An 18,590-nucleotide genomic window follows, 5' to 3' on the forward strand; every position below is an offset into this window, starting at 1 on the left:
TGGACTGTTAATACAACAGTCAGCTATGGAGTCAGCCACAAATAGAGTCATAGAGTGATAGAGATGTACAGCACAGAAACAGACCCTTCCGTCCAACCTGTCCATGCTGACCAGATATCCCAACCCAGTCTAGTCCCACCTGCCAGCACCCGGCCCTTATCCCTCCAAACCCTTTCCTATTCATATACCCATCCAAATGACTCTTAAATGTTGCAATTGTACCAGCCTCGAGTAAAAAATGAGGTCTGCAGATGCTGGAGATCACAGCTGCAAATGTGTTGCTGGTCAAAGCACAGCAGGCCAGGCAGCATCTCAGGAATAGAGAATTCGATGTTTCGAGCATAAGCCCTTCATCAGGAATAAGAGAGAGAGAGAGCCAAGCAGGCTAAGATAAAAGGTAGGGAGGAGGGACTAGGGGGAGGGGCGATGGAGGTGGGATAGGTGGAAGGAGGTCAAGGTGAGGGTGATCAGAGGAGATGACCTGGGGGGTGCAGTGAGAGAGGGACTCACTGAAATCCTTGTAGAGGGAGGAAGAGAGCTTCTTCAAGGAAGGCATCCTTGTAAGAGGATTCGCAGTCACCTTGACCTCCTTCCACCTATCCCACCTCCATCGCCCCTCCCCCTAGTCCCTCCTCCCTACCTTTTATCTTAGCCTGCTTGGCTCTCTCTCTCTTATTCCTGATGAAGGGCTTATGCTCGAAACGTCGAATTCTCTATTCCTGAGATGCTGCCTGGCCTGCTGTGCTTTGACCAGCAACACATTTGCAGCTGTGATCTCCAGCATCTGCAGACCTCATTTTTTACTCGAAGATTTTAACCTACTGCGAATCCTCTTACAAGGATGCCTTCCTTGAAGAAGCTCTCTTCCTCCCTCTACAAGGATTTCAGTGAGTCCCTCTCTCACTGCACCCCCCAGGTCATCTCCTCCGATCACCCTCACCTTGACCTCCTTCCACCTATCCCACCTCCATCGCCCCTCCCCCTAGTCCCTCCTCCCTACCTTTTATCTTAGCCTGCTTGGCTGTCTCTCTCTTATTCCTGATGAAGGGCTTATGCTCGAAACGTCGAATTCTCTATTCCTGAGATGCTGCCTGGCCTGCTGTGCTTTGACCAGCAACACATTTGCGATTGTACCAGCCTCCTCCACTTCCTCTGGCAGCGTATTCCATACACGTACCACCCTGTGAAAAGTTGCCCCTTCGGTCTCTTTTATATCTTTCCCCTCTCACCTATGCCCTCTAGTTCTGGATTCCCCCACCCCAGGGAAAAGACTTTGCCTGTTTACCCTATCCATGCCCCTCATAATTTTGTAAACCTCCACAAGGTCACCTGTCAGCTCCGACACCCCAGGGAAAACAGCCCCAGCCTGTTCAGCCTCTCCCTATAGCTCAAATCCTCCAACCTTGGCAACATCCTTGTAAATCTTTTCTGAACCCTTTCAAGTTTCACACCATCTTTCCGATAGGGTTGTCTGGAAAAGCCAAAAACTTCCAAGTTTGATTACATTCACGCAAATGAGAAAATTGGTCAGGTTTGCAACATTTTAACCATCATTTTAAAGCATCTTTAACCAAGTGATTTAGTAATCTAAGTGGATGGCAGATCTCTGGAAACCATTTCTTCTTGTGCATGTATATCTAGTAAAAGAGTGAGTGAGTGTTTGGTGCAATTATTTTTCAGGTGTTACAGGGAAAACAATATGTTTACGATTAAGGCGTATAAAAAAGCCTGTTTGTATCTGTCCATTAAAGTTTGTTTTCAAATGGATAAAATGCTCCTATAAAATATATCTAGTTGCCTTTTGCCAACATTGGAGAAGAAGGGAAATTTATTCAACATCTCTCTCTCTCTCATCTGTAACAGCTCAAACTCATGATTTTTTTGGGGGGAATTTAACATTAACAGGATGGATAAGTGACTACAAAGTTAATTCAGATGCGATGAATAAAGGAATGCGAAAGGTGAGTATCCATTTGCACTCCAAGCAGTAAAATTTTATCCCAACTTGATTTAAACTTGGCATCCATGTTTTTGTTTCTCCAATTCCTGCTTTCAGTTTTCTCCTTTTACAGTATTGATTCATACTGGAGAATATTCTAGAACTAGCACAACTGTAATATGCATCTAAGTAATCAGTAATTACTGCTAGCAACTGCTGTAATCACACGTTTACATAGAAAACAATCCATTATAAATGTTGTCATAGGAACTTGTATAATAAAAAAAGGACAGATATTTGGGTAGTGTATCACTAGTTTCAATGCTACTTCATTGTCACCAAAAGAAATTCTCTCAAAACGTTAAGCATCTCCCATTTGTGGAATAATTGCGTTTTTAAAAACTGTAGACAGATTCTATTTTGTTTTAAATATAAAGATTTAAGTATTGGCAATTTTAAGCTGCATTTAGTACAAGTAGTGTAAAATATCTGATTAGCCTAGAACCATCTAATATGGCACAAATTATCTTTTGACCTTTTTGAATATTAGTGACAACGTTTAAGATCTGAAAGAGGAAACATCTGTAATGGGTACAGCTATCAAAATAAATACTATGATAATGAATGTTATAAGACAGCATAATGAAAAAGTTGCGCCATGGATGTTAGATTTGTAGATGCACATTTGTAAAGTATCCTACGTTTAACTATATAATTTCTAATATTTCTGCCATTCCAATTTGAACAAGTCATGTAAAACCTTACTTGTAGAGTCATAAATATGACCAGGCAATGAAAAGACTCAATTAACATCTAACCGCAAAATATCAATCAGCATGCCATATCAACTACAATTACCATCTTTCAGTTTGATATCCTCTGAAAGAGAATTGAAAACAAGCACAGTCTCATGGAAAATAAAGAATTACAGGAAAATACTTTTCCATCAACACTTGATTACTGTGGATTTAGCCAAGTCCATCACATCCAAAAGGGCATATTAACCAAAATAAAATTGTCAATAATTCCACCCATGACCAGGAAATACAATGAAAGGAAATGGCGGATCACAGAAGAGGAATGGTTGATAACAGGAAATGGTTGATAAAAGGCAATGTTGATTTATCAACTGGGAATTTACTAGTTACATAATGAAAGATTAAAGTCAGGAAATTTCAAAAGGTGACAATGAATAATACCCCCTAATGCTTCATAGACATTTAGTTAATTCATTATATCAGCATCAAACAATATAGTTCTCACTTCATACACTGATAAGCAATGAAGGAGCTTAATTAACAAACAAAAATAAAACTATGAACAAAATTAGAATTTGCAGGAAAAGCTCTATTTTCTCTCCACAGGTGCTGCCAGAACTGCTTAGCTTTTCCAGCGATTTCTGATGTGGTTTTTGATTTCCAGCATCTGCAGCTTTTTGGTTCTTTTTAACAAAATTACTTTTGGTAATAAGTTCAGTTCAAACAGTGCCATAATCGCTGACACTGTCCACTTCAATAACTTTTCCAAATCAGCTGCAATATGAAGTAATTCACTGTACTTACCAACCAGTTGAAATATTTAAAAGCAGGGATCAGACAAAGATGAAAGCTGACAAAGAAACACTGGCCTCACTGCTAGACAAACAAAGGGCACAAACACCTGACAGCACCAACTCCATCAGCAAGGACAGCATCCTCAAACTAATAGACCTGTGCCACACAACCCACTTCATCTCCAATGACAAGACCTACTTTTTAATAAAAGGTGGATTTCTAAAAGCACTACATGTGATGAGACAACAATATTTGTGGGCTAAACAAGTGTCACTAGAGTTAGCTCTGAATAAAACAAGAAATAGTTTGCCAATAACTAAACATGTATCAAAGTGATCAAACAGCCAAAACAATCATGTATCAGTGAAGTCACTTTAAATTGTAATCTTCAGCATTTTATTACTTATTAACTTGAAATGCACGTGATTGGAGTAAAGTTGATGATATGAAAAAGGACCCATAAAACTACACAAATGCAAAAAATAGTGCCAGTTAAAATTCAATATAGATTAATTCAAGGTTTTACACAATGGCAGTAAAGTCAATGTTATATGTAGCCTATGGACAATACTAAAATAACTAAGCATAAAACAGATATGCTCCATCTACTACCATGTTGACATGCCTATCAGTGGTTACTAAGACTAAAACATACAATTAAAAGTAGTTGAGAGAGACAGAACAGCGTTAGAATTGAGAGCAGTTTTGTCAGATTAGTTGGAAATACACAGTAACGTTCAAGTAGATTGAGTCAAGCAATCATTAGGCTGTAAGGTGTTTATGTCCTTGATTCGTCTAGCAGTGAGGCCAGTGCTTCTTTGGTTAGGGTGATGTTTATTTGTGTGAATAGGGCTGTCACGTCAAAGGAAACCATGACCTCGTTGTCCTCTACCTTGGAGTCTGATGATGTTAAAGAATTCCTGGATGGAGTAGATGAAGTGGCTGGAATCTTCTACAAGGTGTTTCAGTTTGCGTTGCAGTTCCTTTGCTAGTCTGTCTGTCAGTGTCCCATGAGACTGTGGGTCTGAGGGGGGCCCCTTGTTCATATACCTTTGCTAATCTGTAGAAACAGGGTGTGTTGGTTCCTTCAGGTTTCATTCTTTGGAGGTCTGCCTTGTTAATTTCACCTGTCTTGTGAAGTTTCCTCAGGGATGTTGTAACACGGTTTTTAAGGTGTGGAATCAGGTCCATCTCCATCTGTTGGTAGGTATCGGTATCTGCAAGTAGTGTGTTTGCTTTTTCAATGTATTGTGTTCTGTTCAGGATGATGGTCATCCGCCCTTTGTCTGCCAGTAAAATTACAACATTTTTGTCTTTGCTGAGTCCTTCCAGGGCTTTCCTTTCTGGGTATGTTGAGGGTGTTACCTTCTTTCTTCTGCTTGGTGTTGATGCTACTGTCTGTCTCACTGCCTGCTGGAGAACAAGTTGTAGGACGAGGTCGAGGTTTCTTTTGATATGACAGCCCTATTCACATCAATAAACATCACCCTGGCCAAAGAAACACTGGCCTCACTGCTAGACAAACCAAGGACACAAACACCTTAAAGCACCAATTCCATCAGCAAGGATAGCATCTTCAAAACATTAGACCTGTGCCTCATGACCCACTTCACCTTCAACGGCAAGATCTTTAAACAGATCAATGAGATGCCAATGGGGTCATCAACATCAGGACTCGTAGCAGAAGCAGTTATGCGGAGGTTAGGACAAACAGTTCTTCCCACATTCCAGCCCAAGCTTTGGGTCCACTATGTGGATGGCACTTTGACATTATGAAATACAAATTAGATGAAACCTACAAACACAAACTTCATCCTTACACGTATATAAAGTTCACCAAAGAGGAGAACAATAACAGGCTCCCCTTCCTAGACATCATGATAACTCTCCATTGGCTTTTCGTTCTACAGACCAGCATTTACAGGAAAGCCACACACACTGACCAGATACTCAACTACAGGAACAACCATCCTAACATCCACAAACAGAGCTGCATCAAGACATTATTTAACGAGCCACAACACACTGCAGCACCTATGAACTAAAAGAAGCCATGGAAAAGCACCTGTATAATGTATTCAGGACCAATGGGTACCCGATAAGCGCAGTCTGCCACAGACTACTCGGGTCCCTAGGTATCATGGTAGCCCACAAACCTACCACCACGCTGAAACAGCTCCTGATAAATTTAAAGGACCCCATACCAACAGAATGGACGTCATATACAAAATACCCTGCAAAGACTGCAACAAACATTACTTTGGACAGACAGGCAGGAAACTAGCCACCAGGATACATGAGCAGCAAATAGCCACCAAAAGACATGACCAACTATCACTAGTATCCACCCACACAGCTGAAGAGCAACACTGGTTTGACTGGAACAATACATCCATCCTGGGACAGGCTAAACAAAGACATGCATGGGAATTCCTAGAGATCTGGCATTCAAACCGGAACTCCATTAACAAACAAATTGATTTGGATTTACCAACCTATCAAACAAAGAACTGGAAGCAATACCACCACCACAAAGACCAAGACAAATAAGTAGCAAGCAGGAGAGAACACAAGCACTTCATCGGAGGCTCACTGATGATGCTACTACCTAACATGGTGACAAAGTGTCTCGAGAACAAATTTACCAGCTCAGCGAGCAAACTTACAACCTGATCCACAGCCTGAGCTACAAATCTTCTCCAAAATCAAAAACAGCAATCATTATTGTCCATTGCTTATATTGATAATTTGAATATGGGTCTACTGTAACTTATATCAAAATTTGCTGTTCATAGCATCATGAAGTATAGTTAATCCTTTAGCAGTCCAAAGAAAGCTGCGATGGGATATTGGTAAAATGTTGATTAAAATTCATTCAGTGACTAAAAACCTGAGCGCACTCTGAGTGGAAGTAAATGGCCCTGCGGAAAAGCTGGAGGTTTGGGGGGCTCAAAGAAAAGTAAGGGCAGTACCCATCCTCATTAAAACTCCCTGAACAGAATTCCAGATTTTATAACCATTGGCAAAGAATACAAAAGCAAAGTGGTAATGTTGAGCCTCTAACACTTGCAGGGCTATAGAAAAACACACTGAAAACAAAAAATATTGGCAATCACAGCAGGTCAGACAACATCCATGGAAAAAGAGCAAACTAACATTGAGTCCAGATGACTTCATCAGAGCTATCATGAAGTGCGGAGGAGCCAGCATTTATGCAGTGGGAGGGATGGGTGGAGTGCCAGGGGATGTTGATAGTTCAGATTAAGTGACTGGAATGTGAGAATGTTAGAACAATGGTGTGTCTAACTGCCAGATTGGAAAGATCAGACAGTACAATTGAAGTGCAGGAGGGGAGAGAGAACTGATAGGGAATGTAACAAATAAGGCTAAAAGAAAGGGAAGGAATGAGAGTGGGTTCACTATTTGAAGGTGTTGAATTCAATATTGAAAAATGCAAGTGAGTGAGGCTAATTGAATTTTCTTTCAAAGCAGAGAGCTTAATGGCTTCCTCCAACATAAGTTTTAAAACAGCTCAGTTAGATTGCTGTGTACAGTTTTGGGGTATGCACCAGCTCAGATAGGTTAGAATGCTGATGTCCTGGGATGATGACCAATAACAGGACAGACAAAAGCACAGACTTGAAAGCCTACGATATTTATTTGTTATATCAATGCACTTTATGCATGTTGAGAAATAGAAATCTTTGAAATTATAAAAGGTTGGAACAGGGTATGTGGTAACGTGGAAGTCAGACAGCATCCGAGGAGCAGGAAAATCTATGTTTCGGGCCAAAGCCCTTCATCAGGAATGAGCCTCATTCCTGATGAAGGGCTTTGGCCTGAAACGTTGATTTTCCTGCTCCTCAGATGCAGCCTGACCTGCTGTGCTTTTCCAGCACCACTCTAATCTTGACTCTAACTCCAGCATCTGCAGTGCCCACTTCTGCCTGGAAATGTAGAGGGACAAGGGTGTGTCATCCTCGCTAATGACAATGTTTTGATAAATTTCTGTTGCAGTTCTGTAAGTTTTTGTTGACCATTTGATTTTTGTTTTTGTTACAGTATTTCTATTTAATATATTTAAGGTTTATTTGAAAGAAAATAAGTGACAAATTTCACAATGTATTCTATAGGTATATTTTTTAAAAATGGTAAACTGAGAAATGGGACTTACTAGGGGGAAAGCATGAAGGTTGGCTGAGAGACTAAATTAATATTGAATTACTATAATATGTATCTATCATGGAAGGTGCTGCTGCCTCAGTCATACTGAAAGAGGAGGGACTTGAGACACTGCAGGAGGTAAAACTTAAAATATAAAGGTAAAGTCACCATAGATGTATTGGACCATCAGGGTACTCTGTACTAGGGAAAGACCAAGTGGTGGTGGTTTAACGTTAGAGTCACCACAGCTCAGTCAAAGGAAGGGTTTGAGAAGGAGAACCCTTCATAACCTCACCCTGTGCCGGAATTGACCCATGCTGTTGGCATCACTCCACATTGCAAAACAGCTATCCAGTCAAATGAGCGAAACCAACCCCCACGCTTGTCCACAAATTTACAGCCCATGCAACTAAATACACAATGACAGCACAAATATGAAATTGGCTGAAGAGCAAGAAGCTGAGTTGTGATAAACAATTACAAGAACAGAAATTGCTGGGAAAACTCAGCACGTCTGGCAGCTGAGAAAACAGAGGGAGAAAGCAGAGTTAATGTTTCAGCTCCAGTGACTACTTCAGTTTCTGACTTCCCGCATCTTCAATTCTTTTCTGTTTAGTGATGAACAATTGTTCTTTAGATGGCAGGAGGTTTATTGTAGAGTTATCCATTTGGGGATAACAACATTTGTGTACTGTAAGGTTGAAAGTACAGAGTTCAAGAGAATTTAGACTTGCTGCTGGAATGGATGAACAAGTAGTAGAAGTGTAATGGAAAGGAGTAGGAAGTGATAAATTTGGGGAAGTAAAACAGGGAGATGCAACATAATGGTTGCAATTTTAATAAGGGTGTAAGAGTAGAGGGCTCTGGTAGTATATATATATCCTTGAAAGAGAAAGCAGTTTAATTAATTATACATTATACTAGAAATATGTCTTTATCAAAGGAGGCACAGAGTACAAATCTCAAACAACCAGTGTGGTCTCCAGTTAAATACCATGTCTAGTTCTGGGCATCACACTCATAAATGCATAAACTTGTGCGTGTATCAAAAGAAATGAGAATTGTCCTCGGATAAGAACTTCAGTTGTGAATAAAACTCAAAGGTGTCAGCAGTCTTGAAAATTAAGGGGACACCAATTTAAGATGACTGTCAACAAAAGAGAAACAACATAGAAACAAAAGATTTAACAAGTAATGGGGATCTAAAACACGCTGTCAATGAGGTGAAGTCTACTTTGATGCTTTCAGAAGAGGTGGGGGAGTGGCACTGGTTATTGTCCTAGATTCTGTACTGACACGATGGGCCAAATGAGCTGGTTTTGCTCGCACCATTCTCTAACCTGCTATCCACTTGTGCAAGTTCTGTTTTCAGCTTCCAGAACTAATAAATGAGCGTTATCGAGACTGTGAATAAATCGCTGAGGTGACATTTCGAAATCTGCCTCGTTGCTAACAGCCTCCTGTCTGTCCTCTTGCTGAAGCGAATGCCCAGCTCCAAGGTGACGACTGTGGTTTCGTTTCACCGGGGCCAAGGCTGAACCATCAGTTAAGACAAACTACAATGTTTTTTTTGTTATAAAAGTGCGGGGAGCTGGGGAGGTGAAGCAGAAACAGCTGGAGGGGACTCAGCCGAAGGTCTGGCAGCAGCTTCAGGGAGAAAACTCCAAATGGGAGGGAGTTACCAGCGATTCCCCCACCCACCCATCCCCATCCCCATCCCCCCCCCGGGTGATGCCCAGGTCCTACAGCAATTCCTGCGGAACCAGAGACAGGCGGCCCCCATCCGGGCAGGGGCAGGGCCGGGCCGGGCCGGGCCGCACTCAGGCAGCAGCACACTCCCCACCCTGACCTGCAGCAGAGCTCACCGCCTCCGGGCAGGCCCGGGAGAGGGAGAGGGGCCCCGGGGGCCGAGCCTGCAGATTTACCTTGCGGAGGGAGTCTCTCAGGCTGTAGTGCTCCGGGGTGTAGATAATGTCCTGAGGGGGTGACACGGACTCGGTGTAACGGGCCGCCTTCTGCGAGTAACAGCGGCTCCCCAACGGGCCCCGGCTCCGGAGGAGCAACCGACACCAGCAGGAGGCCATGGCGACCGAGAGTGCGCAGGCGCGGGGCCCTGGGACAGGGGGGTCAGTGTCAGGGGGAGGGGGGATCAATGTCAGGGGAGGGGGATCAATGTCAGGGGGAGGGAGGGGATCAATGTCAGGGGAGGGAGGGGATCAATGTCAGGGGAGGGAGGGGATCAATGTCAGGGGAGGGGGATCAATGTCAGGGGGAGGGAGGGGATCAATGTCAGGGGAGGGGGATCAATGTCAGGGGGAGGGAGGGTCAGTGTCAGGGGAGGAGGGGATCAATGTCAGGGGAGGGGGGATCAATGTCAGGGGAGGGGATCAATGTCAGGGGAGATCAATGTCAGGGGAGGGGGGGATCAATGTCAGGGGAGGGGGGGGATCAATGTCAGGGGAGGGGGGGAATCAATGTCAGGGGAGGGGGGGATCAATGTCAGGGGAGGGGATCAATGTCAGGGGAGATCAATGTCAGGGGAGGGGGGGATCAATGTCAGGGGAGGGGGGGATCAATGTCAGGGGAGGGGGGTCAGTGTCAGGGGGGGGTCAGTGTCAGGGGGAGGGGGGTCAGTGTCAGGGGGAGGGGGGTCAGTGTCAGGGGGAGGGGGATCAGGGGGAGGGGGATCAGGGGGAGGGGGGTCAGTGTCAGGGGGAGGGGGGTCAGTGTCAGGGGGAGTGGGGATCAGTGTCAGGGGGAGTGGGGATCAGTGTCAGGGGGAGGGTGGAATCAGTGTCAGGGGGAGAGGAGGGTCAGTGTCAGGGGAGGGCAGGATCAGTGTCAGGGGGAGGGGGGTCAGTGTCAGGGTGAGGGGGAGGTCAGTGTCGGGGGAGGGGGATCAGTGTCAGGGGGAGGATGGAATCAGTGTCAGGGGGAGGGTGGAATCAGTGTCAGGGGGAGGGGGAGGTCAGTGTCAGGGGGAGGGGGAGGTCAGTGTCAGGGGGAGGGGGAGGTCAGTGTCAGGGGGAGAGGGGGGTCAGTGTCAGGGGGAGAGGGGGGTCAGTGTCAGGGGGAGTGGGGATCAGTGTCAGGGGGAGGGTGGAATCAGTGTCAGGGGGAGTGGGGATCAGTGTCAGGGGGAGAGGGGGGTCAGTGTCAGGGGGAGTGGGGATCAGTGTCAGGGGGAGGGTGGGAGTCAGCGTCAGGGGGGGAGCGGGGAACAGTGTCGGGGGAGGGGGAACAGTGTCGGGTGGAGGGGGAACAGTGTCGGGTGGAGGAACAGAGTCAGAGGGGCAACAGTGTCGGGGGAGGGAGAGTAGGGAAACAGTGTCAGGGTTGGGAGAGGGAGGGAGTGGGGGGAACAGTGTCGGAGGGGAGAAGGAGAGGGGAACTGTGCCGGTGGGGGGAGGGGGGGCAGAGCAGAGTCAGGGGAGGGGGAAACAGCATCGGGGGGATGGCTGAAACAGTGTCAGGAGGGCGGGGGAGGGGGTACAGTGTCGGGGGGACAATGTCGGGGTGAACAGTGTCGGGAGGAGGGGGAGGGGAGGGAACAGTGTCGGGGAGGAGGGGTAACAGTGTCGGGGAGGAGGGGTAACAGTGTCGGGGAGGAGGGGTAACAGTGTCGGGGCGAGGGTGGGAGAGAGGGTGGAAGAGTGTCGGGGAGGGAATGGTGTCAACAGTGTCAGGGGAGGGGGATACAGTTTCGGGGGGACACTGTCCAGGGGAGGAGAGGGAAGGGGAGAGGAGTAGGGAACAGTGTTGGGGGAGGGGGAGGGATTAGTGTCGGGGGTGAACAGTGTCGGGGGTGGAGGGGAAACAGTGTCGGGGAGAGAGGATGGGGGGAACAGTTTTGGGGGATGGGGGATACAGTGTTGGGGGGAACAGTGTCAAGGTGAGAGGAGGGGGAGAGGAGGAGGGAACAGTGTCGGGGGAGGGGGAGAGAACAGTGTAATAGGGGAGGGGGAACAGAGTCGGGGGAAGGGGAACAGTGTTGGGGGAGGTGGAACAGTGTCGGGGGGGAGGGGGAACCAAGTCAGGAGGCGGGGCAAGAGTTTCGGGGGGGAGAGGCTGGGGGAGGGGGAACAGTGTCAAGGGTGGGAGAGGGAGGGGGGAAGAGTGTCAGGGAGAGGGGGAGGGGGAAACAGTGTCGGGGGACGGGGAGGGGGGAAACAGTGTCAGGAATGGGAGAGAGAGAGGGTGGGGGCAACAATATCAGGGGACGGGGGGGAACCGTGCCGGCTGAGAGAGGGGAACAGAGTCAGGGGGAGGGGAGAACAGTGTTAGGGGGAGGGGGTGGGGGGAACAGTGTCAGAAGGGGGGGGAGGTGGGAACAGTGTCAGGGGGAACAGTGTCGGGGGATCAGTGTCGGGGGAGGGGGGGATCAGTGTCGGGGGAGAGGGAGGGGATCAGTGTCGGGGGAGGGGGAGGGGGAGGGGAACAGTGTCGGGGAGAGAGGGAGGGGAACAGTGTCGGGGAGAGAGGGAGGGGAACAGTGTCGGGGAGAGAGGGAGGGGAACAGTGTCGGGGAGAGAGGGGGAACAGTGTCGGGGGGAGGGGGTAATAGTGTCAGAGGAGGGGGAACAGTGTCGGGGGAAGGGATGGGGCGAACAGTGTCGGGAGGATGGGTATACAGTGCCGAGGGGGAGGGGAACAGTGTCGGGGAGGAGGGGGAACAGTGTCGGAGGGATGGGGGTAACAGTGTTAGGGGGGGGGGAACAGTGTCAGAGAGGGAGGGGGGAACAGTGTTGGGGGAGGGTATGGTGGGAACAGTGTCGGGAGGTTGGGTATACAGTGCCGAGGGGGAACAATTTCGGGGGGAACAGTGTCGAGAGGAGGGGAGGGAAAAGTGTCGGGGGGGGGGGGGGGACCGTGTCGGGGGGGAGCAGTGTCAGGTGTGGGAGAGGGCGGGGGAGGGAGAAACAGTGTCGGAGGGGAGGGGGTGGGGTGAACAGTGCCGGGTGGGGGGAGTGAACAGAGTCAGGGACGAGGGGGGACATTGTCGAGGGGAAGGGGTGTGGGGGAACTGTGCCAGGAGAGCGGGGGGGGGGGGGGGAGCAGTATCGGGGGACAGGGAGTGAACAGTGTCAGGGGGAGAGGGAGCAGTGTTGGGGGGGAGGGATAACAGTGTCGGGGAGGGGGGAACAGTGTCGGGGGGAGGGGATGTGGGAACAGTGTCGGGGAGGTGGCTACAGTGTTGGAGGGAACAGTGTCAAATAGAGAAGAGGAGGGAACAGTGTCAGAGGGGAGGGGGAAATCGTGTCGGGGGGAAGAGGAGAGGGAACAGTGTCGGGGAGGGGGAAATCGTGTCGGGGGAAGAGTTTCATGGGGAAGGGGAGGGGTGGAACAATGTCAAGGGTGGGAAGGGGAGGGTGGAACAGTGTCAGGGGGGAGGGGGAAGGGGAAGGGGAAGGGGAAGGGGAGGGGGAAACAGTGTCAGGGATGGGAGACTGAGAGGGTGGGGGAACATTGTCGGGGGGAGGGGGGAACAGTGTTGAGGGGAGGGGGAACACTGTCGGGGGGGGGAGGGGGAGAGGAGGACAGAACAGTGTCGGGGGAGGGGGAGGGGGAAACAGTGTCGGGGGAGGGGGAGGGGGAAACAGTGTCGGGGGAGGGGGAGGGGGAAACAGTGTCGGGGGAGGGGGAAACAGTGTCGGGAGGGGGGAGGGGGAGAGAACAGTGTCGGGGGAGGGGGAGGGGGGAGAACAGTGTCGGGAGGGGGGGGAGAACAGTGTCGGGAGGGGGGGGAGAACAGTGTCGGGGGAGGGGGGAGAACAGTGTCGGGGGAGGGGGAGGGGGGAGCAGTGTCGGGGGAGGGGGAGCAGTGTCGGGTGGGGGGGGAACAGTGTCGGGTGGAGAGGGAGTGGGGGACCAGTGTCAGGAGGGCGGGGGAGGGGGGAACAGTGTCAGGGGAAGGGGGATGAGGAACAGTGTCGATGGGAGGGGGGAACAGTGTCGATGGGAGGGGGGAACAGTGTCGGGGTGGAGGGGGGAACAGTGTCGGGGTGGAGGGGGGAACCGTCGGAGGGAGGGGGAACAGTGTCAGGGGGGAGGGGGAGAGGGGAAGTGTCAGGGGGGAGGGGGAGAGGGGAAGTGTCGGGGGAGGGGGAAACAGTGTCGGGGGGAACAGTGTCGCGGGGGAGAGGGAAGGGGGAGAGGAGGAGGGAACAATGTCGGGTGGAGGGGGAACAGTTGGGGGAAGAGGGAACAGTGTCAGGGGCAGGGGGGAACCGTGTCAGGGGAATAATGTTGGGGGGGACCAGTGTCAGGGGGGGAGGGAACAGAATCAGTGGAGAGGAGGGGGAACAGTGTCAGGGAGGAGGAACAGTGTCAGGGAGAGTGGGGGCAACAGTGTCAGGGGAGGGGATGGGGGAACAGTTTCACGGGGAGGGGTATGCAGTGTTGGGGGGGATCAGTGTCGGGGGAGGGTGAGGGAACAGTGTCGGGGGGAGGGGGAGTGGGAACAGTGTCAGGGAGGAGGGGGAACAGTGTCGGGGGGAGGGGGAGTGGGAACAGTGTCAGGGAGGAGGGGGAACAGTGTCGGGGGGAGGGGGAGTGGGAACAGTGTCGGGGAGGAGGGGGAACAGTGTCGGGGGGAGGGGGAGTGGGAACAGTGTCAGGGAGGAGGGGGAACAGTGTCGGGGGGAGGGGGAGTGGGAACAGTGTCGGGGAGGAGGGGGAACAGAGTCGGGGGGAGGGTGGAACAGTGTCGGGGGAGGAGGGAATAGTGTCGGGGGAAGGGGGAACAGTCAGGGGGAGGGTGGAACAGTGTCGCGGAGGAGGGGAGGGGAGGGGAACAGTGTTGGGGGAGAAACGGTGTTAGGGGAGGGGGGATCAGTGTCGGGCGAGAGGGTGTTCAGTGTCGGGGAGGGTGGGTCAGTATCAGGGTGAGCGGTTGTCAGGGGAAGGGGGTCGGGGGATGGGGGGGTCAGTGTCGGGGAGGGGGGTCAGTATTGGGGGATGGGGGGGGTCAGTATTGGGGGATGGGAGGGAAATGGGGAGGGGGCCAGTATCAGGAGAGGGGAGGGATGGGTCAGTATCACAGGATGGGAGGGGAGGAGATCAGTATTGCAGGATGGGGGAGGGGAGGGGAGGGGAGGGTCAGTGGTCACCAGACAACCACCTGATGAAGGCGCGGCACTCCGAAAGCTAGTGCTTCCAATTAAACCCGTTGGACTATAACCTGGTGTTGTGTGATTTTTAACATTTGGATGGGTGAGGGTGGTGTGGTTAAATGATTGGGGTAAGACGAACAGTGGGGTTGGGGTTTGCTGGGTGGAGGTGTTTAAACAGAGTTGGTTGAGCATGTGGGTTGTGATGGTGCAGGGTCTGGGTGTATGTATTTGGGCCAGAATGAGAGCCCGAGGCTGTGGGTGTTCATATTTTGAAGGTGAGGCATTCTGGATTCAAAACTTTAACTCTGTTTCTCTGTTCGTTGATGCTGCCTCGAGTTTCTGCAGCAACTTCAGCTTTTTATTATAGTACTGTGGAATACCTTAAAGCTATGGTGTGTGTAGACTACTTGCACCACTTGTTCCAAAAGTCGTCACAAACTTTGCTAAATCCAGCAGCTGGAATGCTTGCTTTTATCTAAAAAAAATCTTTGCAAACCCAGCAAATTTGTTTAATGGGTGCCAAAGGCCCAGTGTGTCCCACACTTCAGAAGATGGTGGTTCAAACACAGTATATTTTTATGAAAGCAGGGCACATGCTTAAAAAAAAATCAATCAATGCAAACCCTAAAGATTATTCTAATCAAATCAAGTGAGACTCAGCTTTAGGTTAAAGTTTAACCTGTTTGGTACATCTTGGTTTGAAAAATAAATGCCATTCAACTTGCTAAATTGGATGTAAATGAGTTCAAAGTCTGGTACTCAGAATAATTTCATTAGTGTTGACTGCTCTATGGAGCAATGTATTTGCTTATTATTGTGAAAATAAATCAAACACATTGATTGCAAAATGCATTGAACTGTTACTGAAATACCCATTTCTTTATTTTTCTAAAAGGAAACTGGAAACAAAGGTGACTTCACAAGCATTGATGGAAAAATATATTTTTATAAACCGAAGTCTAAAAAAGGTAATTTTAGTGAACTTGTAATTAGCGATTCCGTACCAGAATTGTTCACGGAATTAAACAGAAAGAAAACTAAAATCTGGGAATGCTGGAAATCACAAACAGATACAGGAATTACTGGGAAAACTTGGCAGGTCTGGCAGCATCTGTGGAGAGAAAGCTGAGTTAATGTTTCGGGTCCAGTGATCCTACTTAAGAAAACAAATTCAGCAATTTCTGTTGTGTTCAAGACATTCTTCTACAGAAAAAAATTACTTCAAAAATATGCCATCTATTATTTCATATAAATTGCATATGAGAAAAAATTGACCCAATGCCTTGGCTCACATTTGTTCTTTAGACTTTCAAAATATTTTACTTTTTTAAAAAAAATATGATTTTGGTCATGTTTGTGAGAGCTTGCTGGTTACAAGTTGGCTGCCGCAATTCCTAACTTACACTTTAAAAGCTTTTAATTGACTTTGAAGCACTTTGGAATGTGATGAAATGCTCTGTATAAATGCATTTTATTCTGCAGCAGCATCCACAAATTGTATAAAAAATATTAATTTAGAAATAATTGTAGCATTTTAAGAATTTTGCAGTGAACTCTGGACAGAATGTTCTGAAATAGAATTTTTTTTTCACAAAAGCTTTTCCAGATGCTTTTAAGATGTAAAGCCCTTACAATCTCAAGGCACAAAGGTCTTCAGGAATGAAACAAAAAAGGGAGTTTGTAGATTATGTGATACTTAGTGTGTAATAATCAGTTGAATTATACCATTACATACTGGTTTTGTTATGTTCTATAAATTATGCAGCATGGGAAGCATTGCTTTTGCAGTTGCCACTTACAATCCACAGATCAAATTTAAAATATCTAGGGGTCTCTAAAAACTGCACAAGATCTATGTTGTATTATAGAAAACCTTCCTTCAACATTTCTAAAAAAGTTACTTGGTTTTGATTTTTTTAAAATGTTTACCTTATGTGTTGTTAATTCTAGCATCCAGCCCATTATTCACAACACAATAATTTTGGACTTTTATTCTGTAATTACACATCCCTGTCAGTGGTAACACCGGTTTGGTTTTGTGTCCCTAGCTCTGCTATCACCATTGCTGCAACCAATCCCACATCTCTGCTTTTCAAATTGCCAGAAATTCTGCTACTTAAGTATAATAATATAAAATTACAGTATCACACAAAATCAAGGTTAGAACATATGAATTTGAAATAGTCTGATGTGCACACTTTGGTTAAATTAGCCCTCGACCAGCAGACTTCACATTTTACTATGACAAGACATAACATTCATCATGTGCACTCCAATTATTTTTTACACATTCTTCTTCCCCATTTCAACTAAGATTCTAACTTTATTCACACTGTCCCACTGAGAAGCATACTTATTTTACGCATTCCTGCATTAAGAAGCACACTCATTTGTACATATTCATCCTTCTGAGAAGCAGGGGGACTTGATGGCTCCCATGACCCCAAGCAGACTCTTGACATTCAGCTTTGACCATACAAAGTGAAGCATTTTTCCCCACCTGTCTTCAACTGATTATCAAGCTTGCCCTAGAACCTCTTCCCCCAACACAACACATTTTTGCCCTCACCTTCCCAGGTTTACCTTAATCTGAAATGGCCTCTCACTTAAGTACTGATTCAACTATGTGTCTGCCATCCCCTTCACCACTCTCACCCAAGTAACGTTTTGAGTTTGGCACTACCCACCCATTGACATTTTAAAATATATTGAAAGGTTGCAGGTGTTGCTAACAAATTCAGCATTCATTACCCATTGTTAGTTTTTCCATCAAACAATTGAGTGACTTGCTCCATTCAAAAGACAGTAAAGGGTCTGAAGTAATTATAAAGGTTGGAACAAATAAAAATCACTCCTTCCCTGAAGGATATCAGTGAATCAGATGGGATTTTGTGACATCCTGACAGTTTCATGGTTGCCACAAGAAATAGTTTGTTTTTTTTTCACTTCAGGTTGTTCATTCATTGATGTTGAATTCCTCAACTGCTGTAAAGGGATTTTAATTCACATTCTCTGGATCATTAGACTGGGTCTTTGCATTATTAGCCTAGTAACAGAAACTTTTCACTAACCACTTCCCACTTTTTTCCCCTTTCTTGTCCACTTCTTAATATCAAATGTAAATCGTCATTGGTATAAGGTGCCACTCCACATATTTGGTCACATAATCCAAACTGGCATGCTAGTAGAGCATTGAGGAGTTCTGCACTGTTGGAGAACCTGTCCTTTAGAAGATAAGTTGAATTGAGGTCACCTTGGTCCTTTCAGTGTAATGTAGAAGATCCCACGGAGCTATTTCATGAAAGAGTGAGTGTTCTTCCCAATGTCTGACCATCTATTCCTCAAGGAGGAGAAAGTGAGGACTGCAGATGCTGGAGACCAGAGTTGAAAAATGTGGTGCTGGAAAAACACAGCAGGCCAGGCAGCTGGAGAGGAGCAGGAGAATCGACGTTTCGGGCATAAGCCATTCCTCAACACCACCGCAAATAATATTATTTTATTGTTTGTCTTTTTTTGTGATCCTCATTGTGCACAAATTTGGTTGTTGCATTTACAATATTAAAACAGTGACTACACTTCTAACATAATTTACTGTGTGTAAAACAACTTTTGGGACACCTTGAGTTAGTGAAAGATCTTAAATACATGCAAATTTTCCTGAAGAATGGGATTTTGGCCTTTGGCCATTTTGTTACTTATGTGGCAATTGACTTTCTTAGCCTGCAATCCTTATTTCCCTGAAGCACAGAGATCTGTTCCAAATTTATTGTTTACTACTTGAACAGTTTCATTTTCAGAGCAGTGATATATTTTGGTTGGAAG

The 18,590-nt window shown here is 47.3% G+C and overlaps 1 protein-coding gene and 1 long non-coding RNA gene across 3 annotated transcripts in view; one reads left to right on the forward strand and one right to left on the reverse strand.

Moving 5' to 3' along the window:
- zgc:85777 (uncharacterized protein LOC405871 homolog) overlaps window positions 1-9,765 on the reverse strand; it is a 76,306-nt gene extending 66,541 nt beyond the window's left edge. The window contains exon 1 of the mRNA XM_060824778.1: window positions 9,582-9,765. Coding sequence (XP_060680761.1) covers window positions 9,582-9,740 — 159 coding nt within the window. The 5' untranslated portion in view covers window positions 9,741-9,765. The remainder of the gene's footprint in view (window positions 1-9,581) is intronic.
- On the forward strand, window positions 9,093-18,334 carry LOC132815703 (uncharacterized). 2 transcript variants are annotated; one of them, XR_009644697.1, is made up of 3 exons: window positions 9,093-9,155; window positions 15,664-15,736; window positions 18,036-18,334. It is a non-coding gene; the product is annotated as an uncharacterized LOC132815703 (long non-coding RNA). The 2 variants fall into 2 exon arrangements; XR_009644696.1 differs by having other exon boundaries at window positions 9,119-9,201.
- The last annotated feature ends 256 nt before the right edge of the window (window positions 18,335-18,590 follow it).

This window comes from Hemiscyllium ocellatum, chromosome 5 (genome assembly GCF_020745735.1).
Source record: "Hemiscyllium ocellatum isolate sHemOce1 chromosome 5, sHemOce1.pat.X.cur, whole genome shotgun sequence".
Classification (NCBI taxonomy): Eukaryota; Metazoa; Chordata; class Chondrichthyes; order Orectolobiformes; family Hemiscylliidae; genus Hemiscyllium; species Hemiscyllium ocellatum.